Below are 15,569 nucleotides of genomic sequence, written 5' to 3' on the forward strand. Positions count from 1 at the left end.
TAAAATCAAATGTAGGCCTACTTTATATCAATTAGCCTAGATAATACAGTAAGCCTGAAGTGGGGGAGTTATTTACTAACAAGCCAATATTCACATTATTAAAATATAATAAAATATTTGAATCAATTTTGAATAATTTTAAATGATTTGCAATTGTTAATATTTTTTGGCCCGTCGGCAATGTTTTGTAACGGGTTGGGACTTGGCGTTCTTTAAGACCACGCGTGCGCACAGCCGTGTGTGTGTGTGTGTGTGTGTGTGTGTGTGTGTGTGTGTGAGAACAGATGACTGTGGGGGTCTGATAGACTTCAGTGGCGCTTCAGTGTGTGAAGATGTATGAGCGAGCAGAACAACTGTGTAAAGCTGCTGTTGGTGAGGCATAATAACACGCCTGGACTAAACGGACCGAATTACTTCACAATATGAAGACGCGAACGGTAGCGCAAACTCTCTGACATTATTTAGAGTAGCCTAACTTAGGCTGCCTTAAAAACATTTATCATGCTACATGGCTTCCGCTGTTGTCACTGCAAAATCGCAATCACCGATGAATATGGGGTATAGCTACTCTTTCAGAAACTTTATGCTATTTTGTTTTTGTTTTTTATATCACTGTCAAGTTAAGTATTAGCCTGATACTATTTTGGTGGAAACTATGGCTACAGTGGTAAATTATTGTAAGCGTGATTCCAGTTATGAAACTGAGTAGTAATTTTTTGTCAGGGTTATGTTGTCAAATAATTTTTGGGAAGCACGTTTGTATGTTAAAATTGATATGTATATAAATGCAATGTAATTGCATTGTATTTAAATATAAAAACCTATTTAGGAGTTTTTGTCAGAATCTTGTATCATTACTTTCATATTTTTCAAAAATATTTTCAAAATGATAGAACATTGATTTTTTTAAACTGTACACTGTATCTACACTGTAAAATCACGAATATATTGTTCACTAAAATTTAGCCATTTTTTTCTTCAACAGCTGTTTATTCAGGCCATTGAACTAATTTAATTGTAAAGCTACACAAGTCTTTTTTGTGGTACATTTTTTGGCAGTTGTTTATCATTTATTAATGTATCCTGCAGTGTACTTGTTTTGAGCCTTAAACAAAACCCACTATTTCCCGTCATGTTTTTTTGTTTTTTGTTTAATTGTTAGGGTGGGCTGGTCATTTCAGTTGTCTTGGCACTAAAGAGATCATATACCCGAGATTATTTATATAATACTTATATTCACACATCTCATTCATGCCTTAAAATGATCATTTGACTTACTGATGCATGCATCTGTCAGCAGAATCAAATGGAGGATAATCTGAGCATGCCTGATAAATATATATATATATTTAGGGTGTCATTGTTACAGTGTAATTATATATTTTAGTACTGAATCATATTAATTAACTACATGTACTTACTATAGGATATGATTAGGGTTTGCTGATGGTAAGTCGCATGATATTATGCATAATATACTGTTATTACTATGGTAAGTACATGTAATGTGTTAATGAATTTTGTTCTTGTTCCTCTTGTTTCAGCGTCATGGGATCATATTGATTGTTTTTTTGACTGCGCTTACAAGCTTATTATTCCTGTACAACGGCAGTTCTACCAACACACCAGAAGATCAGATGCAGTCAGATGGACATCAGATGAACGTTCTAAATCGACAAACATCCCACTTAGAAGGCTACAGCAGTGTCATTGATCATAAGGTGACTTACTTTCTTTAGGCCTGGAAAATGCAATCAAGCTCTAAAATGATTAATATGGCATTTTAAAATGGAACAAAAAGCTAATTAAGATGAAAATCTTAATATATAATATTTCTTTATAATATTTCTTAAATCCAAATATATTTCTTTGACTAAACACATCAGTCTTGTGAGATCTTGTGAAGTAGTCCACTTGTAAGTTATAATTAATTATTTTTAATAGCTGAAATGTTAAAACCCATTTAAATGCAAGTTTTTCCTTTCACTGGGGCTTTACCAGGTCATCTTCCTTTGAATGTTGCATTAATGACTATAGAGTGACCTCAGTCTTTTCTTTTCTTTATCTTATATGGAATATTATATACATTTTTGTAAATTTTACACAGACTTCTGGAAAATGTTGACCGTTAAATCCACAATCTAATCTCTTAGACTGTATTTATCTCGGCTGTGGTTGTATATTTTATACTTTTGCAAAAAAAAAAAAACATTTCCTTTATATCCTAGAATTAAAATTTGCTCACTGATGAATAAACCCATTACATCATCTTTGGAAACAAAATATGATAAATAATAAAGAATTATGGCAATGTGCAGCATCCTTACATCAAACAGTTTTGACGCAGTTGCCTTTTTCATTAGTCGTCAAATAATATCCTCAGACAGATAAGCAGTATTATTATATTGGCACTGGTATCATATGATATGTAATGCGCTATAAAATTCAGAAGACTTGACTATTATCTTTCTTTCTGTCCGTCATCTTTTTCAGTGTTCTGCTTCTCTGCAGTTTTTCATGATAAATCAGATGCAGGCCTTTAAAGGCTTAATCACACTATCCAGTGATCCTATAATTTCTTCCTTCACTCCTTATCAGATAAAGCTGCAAGCAGGTGTTGTCAAGCTTTGGCCTCATCTTGAGGCATTGTAATCACCAGAACTATCAAGAATGTAAATCTGCCTCTCTCTCTCTCTCTCTCTCTCTCTCTCTCTCTCTCTCTCTCTCTCTCTCTCTCTCTCTCTCTCTCTCTCTCTCTCTCTCTCTCTCTCTCTCTCTCTCTCTCTCTCTCTCTCTCTCTCTCTCTCTCTCTCTCCCTCATCTATACTGTCACGGAGGATTTGGCTTAACACTATCCTAACTGTTTAGAAATGCTATTTACACTCTATGGGTGTTTAAATGCACATGTAGTTTTATGTATGGGGAGTGTGTAATGAGAGATTATTACACACTCATGTATGTAGTCTATATAGGATGACATGTTTTGGTCATTAAATAGCTAGTTCACCTGGAAAAATGAAAACGGCATCATTTACTACCCCTCCCCCCTTATGTGGAAGATAGCATTTTTTTTTTTTGATGAATGTTCACACCTCTCTATATTTAAAGTGGATCAAGGCCAAAGAGTGTCAAGCTCCAGAAAGTACAAAGGAGCACCAAAACGAATCTTTATGGACTGTATACAATAGCTTTGTGTCAGAAACAGAAGTAGTAGTGTAAGGAACATAGTAAAAGGATATGCACTGACGTCTCTTTTACACCAGAACATGCCCCCTCAGCCGGACTGGCAAAAGAGCCAATCATGTGAAACTGTGAAAATGTGATCCTTTAAGTCCTGTAAGTTGTAATTTGTGAGGTGGGGCCTCAATGCATCAGACTTGTTTGTTCAGCACATCCCACTGATGCTCGATTGGATTGAGATTTGAAGACCAAGTCATCACCTCAAAATCATTGTTTTGCTCTTCAAACCATCCTTGAACCTTTGTGGCAGGGCACATTATCCTGCTGAAAGAGGCAACAGCCACCAGGGAATACTGTTTCCATAGCCTGTTTACACAGGCTTTTCTGACACCTTTCTATCAGAACCAGCATTAATTTATTGAGCAATTTGAGCTACAGTAGCTCGTCTGTTTGATCGGACCAAACAGGCATCAATGATGCCTGTTTGTGGTGGTGGTGGTGTAATGGTGTGGGGGATGTTTTCTTGGCACATTTTAGCCCCTTAGTGCCAATTTGGCATTGTTTAAATGCCACGGCCTACCTGAGAATGGTCTCTGACCATATCCATCCCTTTATGACCACCATGTACCCATCCTCTCATGGTTACTTCCAGCAGGATAATTCACCATGTCACAAAGCTCGAAACATTTTAAATTGTTGTTTTTTTTTTAACATGACAATGAGTTTACTGTACTAATGGCCCCCACAGTCACCAGATCTCAACCCAATAGAGCATCTTTGTGGATGTGGTGGAGCGGGAGCTTCGTGCCCTGGATGTGCATCCCACAAATCTCCATCAACTGCAAGACGCTATCCTATCAATATGGGCCAACATTTCTAAAGAATGCTTTCAGCACCTTGTTGAATCAATGCCACGTAGAATTAAGGCAGTTCTTAAGGCGAAAGGGGGTCAAACACAGTATTAGTATGGTGTTCCTAATTTTAGTTTAGTTTAGTTTAGTTTAGTTTAGTTTAGTTTAGTTTAGTTTAGTTTAGTTTAGTTTAGTTTAGTTTCGTTTCGTTTATTGGTTTATTATAACATGGACAGTCCCTTTTTTAAAAAAAAGAGCAGTTTTTTCCTCTACGGCTAATTTCCAGCTGTAGTCCCCGGCCCGTTGTTAATAGGCATACATCTGGCAAAATATAGGTGAGTGTATATATATATATATATATATATATATATATATATATATATATATATATATATATATATATATATATATATATATATCGTCCGGTCCTTAAACATTTATAGTTCAGTATAGTATCAGTGTTTATTTAAAAACATCCAGTTATGCAGAATATAAGATGATAAATATTTAATTGATTGAGTTCTCAATGTGATATATAACAATATAATATATAGGGTATAATTTTATAACTGTGAAAATGTGATCCTTTAAGTCCTGTAAGTTGTAATTTGTGAGGTGGGGCCTCAATGCATCAGACTTGTTTGTTCAGCACATCCCACTGATGCTCGATTGGATTGAGATTTGAAGACCAAGTCATCACCTCAAAATCATTGTTTTGCTCTTCAAACCATCCTTGAACCTTTGTGGCAGGGCACATTATCCTGCTGAAAGAGGCAACAGCCACCAGGGAATACTGTTTCCATAGCCTATAATAACTATAATCAGCTATAATCACTGATACTATACTATAATTTATAGTTATAGTATAGTATCAGTGTTTATTTAAAAACATCCAGTTATGCAGAATATAAGATGATAAATATTTAATTGATTGAGTTCTCAATGTGATATATAACAATATAATATATAGGGTATAATTTTACCCCAAAATTAAATATGACACAAAATGATAACTGCAAACTCACGTATCGCTGTCTGGAGTCCAGTTTCTGTGAATTGCTGTATCTTTCAGCAGCTTTCAGACTTCTTGTCAAATCTACTTGTATAGTCAATTTTAAAGGTTTTCCCTGTGTTAGATGTGTTTTGTGTATTTTTCTCGCCATTCACGCTGAGAACCAATGCTGCCACTCAGTGAGCATAATTGCAATCACGTCATGTTCACACTTGCGCGACAGTCATAATCACCGTTCACTTTCATTGCCGGAAAAGAGCAGCTTAGACATTCATAAATAACCCACAAGTAAAGTCACAATGGTTTAGAAACATAAAGACATGAGGATAACAGAACTTACATTTTTGGGTGAAATATCCCTTGAATGTGGGTGGGATGAAATATAAAGCATCTTAATATAAAACATGTAAGAGAACTGTTCTCATTATCCACACAGACGTAGTCCACACACACATACTGACAGACGTAGCTCTAAAGTCTCCCGGTTGTCATTAGTCGGAAGAGCACTCTTATTCTAGCTAATAAGAGCTCCAGGATTCAGAGACAGATTTTAATGGATACTGTGTGGAAGCAATTTTGTAACAGTCAGAAGCAGAAGATTTGCTCGTATTAGTGTAAATGAACAGCCAGCGTAAAATATAGCTAAATGAACATGGCCAACAAGTCTCTCAAAAGCATCCATTTTCTAACTATCAGTGGAAGGAAAAGGTTTTCCAATTTCACTTCGCCCTGAAGAGTAGCCGGAAAACATGCAGAGGATCTGTCTGATGAGAAAAGCTCATTTTGAATGGTGTTATGGCTCTGATCCAATGTCAACCTACTTTTTTTTGGCACTTTAGCTAATTACCTAAACTTTTAAACATAAAGAGATGATGAAAATTAATTTTAAAAAAGTTTTTTATGTTGTTTTAAGACAAACCATTGCATTTTGTACTTAAAGGTCGAATGGCATGGATTTTTTATTTTTTATTTTATAATGTTTCCAGAGGTGCACTTATATTTTTAGTATGGTTTTTGAAAAATGTCATAATTTGGAAATAAAAGGCATTTTTTTCTATACTGATATTAGACCTCTGGCTGGAATGCTCTGTTTCAAGGGGCGTGTCTGCTGTGAGACTTCAGTGAAAACTCCCATTGTTGTGATTGGCTGACATCTTTGCATTTGAAATGAGTATTAGATTATGTGGCGGAGGGGGCGTGGTTTAGTGAGGCGCAAGCAGCAGCTGCAGCACTGCCTGTCCAGAGAGAGATGGAGAGCTTTGGAAAGATTGCTGAGAAAGTGTTATTATACCAAGTTGTTGAGAGCGCTGTTAGTCCGAGTTTATTTTATATCTGAGAGCTCTGAATAAACACGAGTGAACGTTATTTCTCTCACAAAATGCTTTCACCACAACTGACAACAAACACGACATCGACATGAATACACTAAGAGCTTCTGTTGTGCAGCTTAACAGTCATTCATTATAACGGCAGTTTGGACAAGTGTGCACTGCAGATATACGTGTGATTGACAGATCCGAACATTATAAAGAGTGTTCTTTTATCACTCTCTAGTTTAATCATTTAAATAACTTAGATTAGTTTCATGCCACTAACAGAAACGATGTGAAGTTGATGGTTTTAGTCACTGGCTTGATTCACTGATGCATCAAGACGTTCAGCGGCAGGACTGATAGTATTAAATGATTTAGAAAAAAGTCTGTGTGAACTTGAACGATTAGCTACACCTCATAAATCACTGATCACAGATCAGGCATTAATGAACACTGTTACTCACTGTTTGTGGCGGTGTTGTCGAATCCATATGGTAAAGCCTGTGCTGACATTGCGACTGATAAACTGAACCCATTCTCTATAATTCTCTGGGCGGGCAAAGCAGAGGAAGGGGAGGAAAACCTTTCTTAGTATGACGTCATAACAGGAAAATTCAAGATCAGCTCGTCTGGGCTCTCATTTTCTCAAAGGCAGAGAAAGACAGCCAGAACTCGGTTTACACCGATCAAAATTTCTAGCAACTTGGGGACAATATTCATGCTAGGGGAACTTATATTAATGTTGAAAAAACTTATAAAATAAAAATGTCATGTCATGAGACCTTTAAAACTCTGCCGTACAAAAGACAGTCTAATGCCCCATTGGCACGGGACTAGTATTATCTGGGGACCTCTGGTGATTTGTAATAATTGCAGAGAATGTCTATGATCTTAATCCCGTGCGAATCGGCCATGTCTGTAATTTGTAAAGTAAAAATTCCCCCGCAAATTACCTACCATATTTCGCCGCACACCGAGGTCCTGTGATAATAGTAGTCCCGTGCGAATCGACATCTTTGTGATTTGGCCAGGATTAGGCGGATCGTATATCATTTTTCAAGTTTTTTTTCTTCCTGTGAGCATATCTATCTTTATCTGTCATGAAGAATAAAGTCTGCATTCATAATGCGCACCGTTATGAATTCCTGTGCAGCTGCGCCCGCACGGATTATACTTTCACTTTAGAATGAGTAACAATTTGGGAGTAAACTGATTGAATGGTGTGTTTAATATTAACATCAATACTGTTCTTAATGAAAAACAGAACAGAACAGTACAGTACAATGACAAGCTTGTTTAAATAGGCGCTTTTACATTTAGTTTTGAAACTGAATCTTCCGCAGTATATTGTCAGCTTCTCACTCGTGATGAATGAAATCTGATTCCTGCCGCTGGTCTGAGCTCAAGTTCATGGCGTCTATTCGCTACCTGAATGAAATTATGTTTATTTATTACTATAAAATAATCAAAACGATATCGATGCCTGTTTATGATTTCATACAGCTATATCTATAACGAAGTCTTGATATCATATCCGGGAGAAGTCAGTAAATTCGAGTAAAACCACAGGCTTTGCTTATCCCGTGCGAATGCGCCACGCAAAACTCAGATGTGGGGGAGTCATTTCTAAATCACAGAGGTCCCTAGATAATACTAATCCCGTGCGAATAGTGCTAAAGAAATGCGGTTTGAACCCGCCCGTTTTCCTGCCATCTCAAACATGTAACCAATCCCATCAACAGGGGCGAGGCTTTTCTCCACTGACTTTCTCTGGTGTTTAAAGCGTTTCTGAGGATGCTGAGATAGTGAATGGGAAAAAGATTTTTGTAACATTATCATCACATTATTAGCTGTGTGATAACAGTCTAGCAAAAGGCTAATAAAATCAATTACCATTATGTATCCGGCGTTTGTTTGTGTGTGTCATTCACTGAAATGCAAATTTGTAACCCGGTGATTTTGCATGACCCACCTTTTTCCACTCTGCGACCCACAGTTTGGAGACCACTGATTTAGTATATGTGGATCCATAAATATTTAAATTATTATGGCGTATTTTTACATTTAGATTACCTTTGCTATCAGCTGACGCTTTATTAAATGTAATAATTTAAAACAAATTATTTAATAACGATGAATGCAATCTCTAGAAAATCTCAAAATGAACATAAATTCTTCATACTTTACATTACAATGTTGTGTTGCCTAAATGAACTTGTATTTAAGTTTTATCTTTAATTACAATAGACAAAATAGTACAGAATTCAATATCGGCCATCAGCCATAACTGAATTATTATTTTATTGGTATGGTCCAAAATCTGTATATTGATGCATTGTTTTTAATGCTAGCTAATGAAATGATAATGCAAACTTTCTGAAATACAGATTAACCTCATTCAAATGATCCTTTGTATGGCGATATGTTTGTCCATAAAGGATAATGGCCATCAGAAAGGTTCTCAGAAAGAGATAGGGAGGTTGCTGTTAGAGTAATTATTATCATGTCCCATTGGAGAGAGCTAAAGAATGAGGATGTTAATGAGAGAATAATAAGTGTGGATGGTTATTTACTGGCCCTTTTTTGTGTTCTCTCTACTGGGCTGTTATCTCCATGGATACAACCCTGTTTATTACAGCAGAAGAAATCTAATAGAGAGTCTATACAGCTAAGAGCCAGAGATAGCCACAGAGATGCTTTCCCTTAAATCTTTACTCATAAGTTGGTTCAGTGCCTTAATGTTGATGATGCTGGAGGGATTCAATAATGGAGCTGAAGGTAACAATAAAGGTAAAGAGAGTCTTTGTTGGTCCAGGGACTTTGATCTGTTCTGCCCTTTCAGTGCGTTTCCATGTATTCATTTGCCAGAGATCCCGTTCAGATGGATGCAAATCATTCACTCACCGTGGGTTTATCCTTTTGTCTTTGTTTCCTTTCATAATTGGAGCCTTTCATAATAGTATCTTTTAAATTTTCATAAGTACTCTTGAGAAATTTCTTCTACGATGGACATGATTTCAACATTCTATATTAAAGTCATTTTGATATTTAGGATATTTAGTGTGGAAAAAAAATTAAGTCTGAAAGTCTTAAAAAAATGTTGTTCTATGTATGTAGTTTGGCAAAATATTTTATTGTCATTTCTTTGAAAATATAAGAAGTGACGCCATTTTGTTTTAAAAATATCATAAAATTTTTCAAACCAATGTCAGCCTGCTGTACCCAATTTGCAGGATGCCATTTTATTGTTATTTAGCATAAGAAACATTGAAAGGAATCCTTTAGACTCCTAAAAACGTTTTATGAAAAGACTCTTTTTGAAAAGAGATGATAAAATAACTTAACTCGTGTGTGTGTGTGTGTGTGTGTGTGTGTGTGTGTGTGTGTGTGTGAGAGATCGTGGACTACAAAACTAGTCATAAGGGTTAATTTTTTGCAATTGAGATCACCTGAATATATTCAATATTTGGTCGAGATACAACTATTTGAAAATCTTGAATCGAGGGTGCTACAAAATCTAAATATTGAGAAAATCGTCTTTAAAGTTGAAATGAAAGGAAGTCCTCAGCAATGCATATTACTACTGATAGTACATTTTGTATATATTTACGGTAGGAAATTTACAAAAATATATTCATGGAACTTTACTTAATATCCTAATAATATTTTTTTTGGCATAAAAGAAAAAATATATAATTTTGACCTATACAATGTATTGATGGCTATTGCTGCAAACACACATGTGCAACTTATGACTGGTTTTGTGGTCCAGGGTCATGTATTTAATTTTTTTAAAAAAATTGCAAAATATTTTTAGTTTTGTACACTCCTGATTCAAGATGCAAGGGAAGTATTTTAGTAGTGACCACAAATCTTATTAGATAAAACTTTTTTTTGTAGAAATGATTTAAAAAATATAAATGATTTTCAAAAGTGTATGAAACCAACTTGAATAAATTATATTATGTACATGAACTTGTCAATGTCTCCATCCTCAGCCTCTTAGGATGCATTGCAGAAGTTGTGCCTTAGTGACCAGCTCTGGTCACATGACAGGAAGTGATCGAGGTTCGGAGATTGATCGCAAGGAGTGCGTCATCCGTATGAACGACGCCCCAACAAAAGGCTACCAGAGGGACGTGGGCCAGCGGACGAGCCTGCGTGTGGTCGCACATTCCAGCATGCAACGTGTGCTACGAAACCGCCTTGAGCTACTCAACTCCAGCCAGGGCACCTTCTTTATCTTCTGGGGGCCCGGAAACTACATGCGACGAGACGGTAAAGGCCTCGTCTACAACAACCTGCGCCTGATGAAGCAGGTGATGCCTAAACTACAGGTGTATGTCATCTCACGGTTGAAGATGTTGCATTTTGATGAGCTTTTTAAGAAGGAAACTGGGAAAGACAGGTGAGGATGGAAATATTTCTTTGTTTTGTAAATTGAAGCACGGTGTTGTTAGCACCATCAAAGCAGGAAAAGTTAGATTGAATCTCTATTATATCTATTTATGTACCACTTGCTGCACAACACTGTTAAAACTACATACTTTATTTTAGAATTCCTTATTTATCGCAGAAAAATCAACTAGGATAGTATTATATTTGTAAAACCAAATTAGCAAAGTAAAATGATTTATTTCTGTGTGTAAGTACATCACATCATTATACTGGGTTAACCAGGCTAATTCTAATAGACTGGGTGAACCCAGCCTGATCTGCCAGTGATTTGATTTCGCCCGGCAACTCAGTCTGGAAACCCGTACATTCATTTCTATTGCTTCTGTTACACTTTTGTGGGAACCAATCACAGACTGGTTTATCCACCTGGCTCGCTATTGGCGGGTTTAACATGATGACAGATAGAAAATGTGTCTCATTTCAGAAGGCTGCGTCCTCCGGAGGTCGCATTTGAAGGGTGCATACGTCATAAGGCCGTCGCTTTAGTGCTTTTTAAACGTTTAGAACAGTACATTGCTGTCAAGACAAGAAACATTTCATAGTAATATTCAAGTTATAAATAATTTTCATTCATATAAACTGGCGCGAGAGCGCAACGAGGCTGAATGTGTTGGCATAGCATCGTGATACTTCCTGCCTGTGTGTCCTACGAAGGACGTCTCTTTTAATTCTGATTGAGGACACTCCGTATACTGCATCCTACACAGGACGCGTCCTCCGGAGGATGCAGCCTTCGAAATTTAACGAAATGAGACACAGCTAGAGAAACATGGGTCATTGCCCGTTGATCACGCCTCTTGTGGTCTGATTGGTTAAGGACTATCCAATTGCATACAGAGTCATTCAAATAATGGCAGTTGATCACGCGCCTCTTGTCCAGTAGAAAACACAGAGCAGACTCCCCAGACCAATGTTCAATCTTAAATTGAGCTTGCCTTGGTCTGGTGATAGCCAGACAATCACATCATCACAGCAAAATATTGAATCAACTATATTATTATTGTATTTGTTAAATCAAAAAAGCGCCATCATTTTTTTTCCCAACTAGCTAGAATGGATAGAAATACAGAAAGCAACTAGCCTGAGTTGATCAGCTAATGTGTCCGCGTTTTAATATGCCTCTGGTCGTAGAGCTTTTTAGATGAATGCAGAAGCTTTTTAGGTCGGGAAGAATCTGTGATCTCTGACCCAGTTCGTTTGCTGGCAACCGTGGGTGTCGAAATACTATTCACTCTCTGAAAGAAAGATTTAAAAGCTATCACTGGGAATCGGGAACTAAAATGGTTGTAAAATGTACCATTTATGTACTAATATGTCCACTTTTGGTACCAATATGTACCTTTGATGTACTTATATGGACTCTTAGGCACAAAGGTGTACCGCCCCAAAGACAACTTGGTGTGTTGGGTAAATTGGCAGTGGGTGGAATCAAACCAAGGGGGTAACCTAGCACTCAGAAAGCATTCCACCCAGCCATTGCTAACCAAGCCATCACCTGCTGTTAGCATCCCATTGACTCCCATTCATTTTTCGTCACTTTGACAGTGAATAACTTTACATCTGAGGCGTTTAAAGACTCCATTTGTCCATTGTTTATTTCTAAAGAAACACGACAATGCATAAAAGGCTCCATTACCTTGTATCTTACACTATCGCCCCGTAGAAGCTGTTTTTGTAAAAACGATTGTGTCATAACCAACGCGACTCTGTCGCACAGTAGAGAAATTACTGTGTAGACAGGAGGAGACGCTCAGAAGCAATCTTTTACTGTCTATCAGACAGTCGCGAGGACGTGGAGACATAAAGTCCAAAAAAGTCAAGGGAGAAGAATGGGGAGAAGCCGATAGTGAGCCAAAAGCAACGGGACAAAACATTTAAACAACGTGATTCAGATTTCACTTTCCACAACTACTAGTTGACAGCCTACAGCTGTCAGACAGGTTTCTCACGTCACATCTACGTCGTCAAGCTCAGTTGAGCCTGCGCAGTTCGCTCAGCCATCAGGAAGTGAGTGCTTCTAACTGACTTCACAATTCGCCGTTGAAGTCTATGGGATCGCTGTGTCCATTTATTTTACTGTCTATGAATCAAACAGACCAAAACAAAAGCAGATATTCTGACACAGAACACACACTTCACAGTAGAGCAACATGGTGTTATTCTGTTAATTATGTGAATTTAGCATGCTTCCTAAATATATCATATTATGGTATTTTTATGCTTTAGTACAGTCAGAAATATTAAATACAGCACCTTTAACTTTTAACATTAAAACATTAAACATCATACTTTTAACATTAAATGTAGGAGGAAAATAATTTAATATTCTCAAAAGAATAAACACATGATCATTAACCAATTTTAAAAAAACCCGGAGGAGCACATGTTAAAGAGAGCTGGAAGTGTGACTACTAATTCACTGCGGGATGGTTTGTTGACTAATAATGTGCAGACCACCAGAGGCTGCTGGAGGGTTGATATCGCTGGCCCACAGCCAACAGGGCACATGGCTTGGCATCAGTGCAGATTAAGGGTTAGTACAAGATCTGTGCCAGCTGGAGACAGCTGCCAGCTGGGATGTACCCAATCAGACACAAACCGCTCAGGGCAAAACACTCACACGTTCTTAAACTCTTGGGTTTTTTCTCTCCGTTCGTGGGTCTTTTATCTCTGTCATCTGATTATATCGCTCTTATCTCAATCCATCTCCGATTGTAAGTCACTCAATGGAACTAAACATTGCAAACATGATGCTGAAAATGGTTTCTGTTGTTTCCGTGCCTCTATATATATATATATATATATATATATATATATATATATATATATATATATATATATATATACTGATCAGCCATAACATTATGATATTGTGTTGGCCCCTCTTTTACTGCCAAAAAAGCCCTGACGAGGCATAGAGTCCACTAGAGCCCTGAAGATGTGCTGCGGTATCTGGCACCAAGATGGTGGCAGCAGATCCTTTGTCTTGCAAGTTGTGAGTTTCCATGGATCAGACTTGTTTGTTCAGCACGTCCCACAGATGCCCGATTTGATTGAGATCTGGGGAATTTGGAGGCCAAGTCAACACCTCAAACCAGTCTGCGGCTGTGCAGCGCCATATACGCAACACACTGCGATGCACTGTGTATTCTGGCACCTCTCTATCAGAACCAGCATTCATTTCTTGAGCAATTTGAGCGACAGTAGCTCGTCTGTTTGATCGGACCACACAGGCCTGCCTTCCCTCCCATGTGCATCTGAGCTACTGAGTCTTGGCCACCCATGACCCTGTGGCTGATTCCCCTCTATTCCTTCCTTGGCCACTTTTGATGGATACTGACCACTGCAGACCACAAGAGCTGCAGTTTTTAAGATGCTCGCTATCACAATTTGGCCCTTGTCAAACTCACTTAAAACCTTCTGCATGGCCATTTTTTCCTGCTTCTAACAAATCAGCTTTGGGGACAAAATGTTCATTTTATATATATATAAATCTAATATATATATATATATATATATATATATATATATATATATATATATATATATATATATAAAATGAACATTTTGTCCCCAAAGCTGATTTGTTAGAAGCAGGAAAAAATGGCCATGCAGAAGGTTTTAAGTGAGTTTGACAAGAGCCAAATTGTGATAGCGAGCATATATATATATATATATATATATATATATATATATATATATATATATATATATATCTCACAGCTACATAGATATCCTCTTTCTCGTTTATTTTATTCAGAAAAAGGTCCAATTCATGGCTCAGCACGGGTTGGTTCACCATGGCAATCGCTTTAGAGGTTTGTGATGGAATCGACGTCTATGGCATGATTCCTCCTGAGTTCTGCAAGTGAGACTTTCTTTTTCGCTATTCACTATAACTGCTGTTGGACTCTTGGGTTTACCATGGTATCATTCAAACTTCATTGCATTTTGGTGGTTTATGACCGATTCAGTTACGCATGTGACTTTTCTTCTCAGGTCCCCCAAGCCCTCAGTGCCGTATCACTACTACGAGCCTGCGGGACCGGATGAATGCACCATGTATCTTTCCCACGAGCAGGGCCGGCACGGCAGTCACCATCGGTTCATCACAGAGAAACGTGTCTTTGCCAACTGGGCACGCATTTTCAACATACACTTCCATCAACCTGACTGGAGACCGACGTCTGTCACAAAGAACAGCACAGACTCCTGAGGTTTGAACTTTGGGATGCTTTTAGGAGTGTGCTCTTTTGAGGACAAATGAACATTTTAACTTTATGAATGATGTTGTTCTTTCTAAAGGATTGAACTTTATACGAAGCACATAATGGACATAGACTTTTTTGATGAACATTTTAATTGCAAAAACTTAAGTGCTGAATGAAAATGTTTAAAGATTATGTTACATGTGACAAGAACAGACAGTATATTTTTCACATTATTTATTAGTTGTTAGATTTCACACACAATCTGTTGCTCCATCAATGTTAAATTAAAACATTTATATATATATATATATATATATATATATATATATATATATATATATATATATATATATATATATATATATATATATATATATATATATATATATATATTTTTTTTTTTCTTTTTTTTTTTCTGCAATCATACACTATGGGAGTAGTGAAAAGCATATTTTTCTTAGGGTGTGCCTTTAGCCCTGTTGTACTCTATACCTTATGTTCCACATTGGTTCATTATTCATAAAACTGGTTTACTGTATAATTA

At 37.0% G+C, this 15,569-nt stretch overlaps 1 protein-coding gene across 2 annotated transcripts; it reads left to right on the forward strand.

Moving 5' to 3' along the window:
• The first annotated feature begins 284 nt into the window (after positions 1-284).
• On the forward strand, positions 285-15,329 carry st6galnac5b (ST6 (alpha-N-acetyl-neuraminyl-2,3-beta-galactosyl-1,3)-N-acetylgalactosaminide alpha-2,6-sialyltransferase 5b). Of its 2 annotated transcripts, none has more exons than XM_067414069.1 (5): positions 285-437; positions 1,545-1,721; positions 10,355-10,764; positions 14,575-14,682; positions 14,814-15,329. In XM_067414069.1, the coding sequence occupies exons 1-5, from the start codon at positions 423-425 to the stop codon at positions 15,028-15,030; spliced, it is 927 nt and encodes a 308-aa protein (XP_067270170.1). In that variant the 5' UTR covers positions 285-422; the 3' UTR covers positions 15,031-15,329. The 2 variants fall into 2 exon arrangements, with proteins under 2 accessions (XP_067270170.1, XP_067270169.1); XM_067414068.1 differs by having other exon boundaries at positions 431-558.
• The last annotated feature ends 240 nt before the right edge of the window (positions 15,330-15,569 follow it).

The sequence above is a fragment of the Pseudorasbora parva genome, chromosome 13 (assembly GCF_024679245.1).
Source record: "Pseudorasbora parva isolate DD20220531a chromosome 13, ASM2467924v1, whole genome shotgun sequence".
NCBI lineage: Eukaryota > Metazoa > Chordata > Actinopteri > Cypriniformes > Gobionidae > Pseudorasbora > Pseudorasbora parva.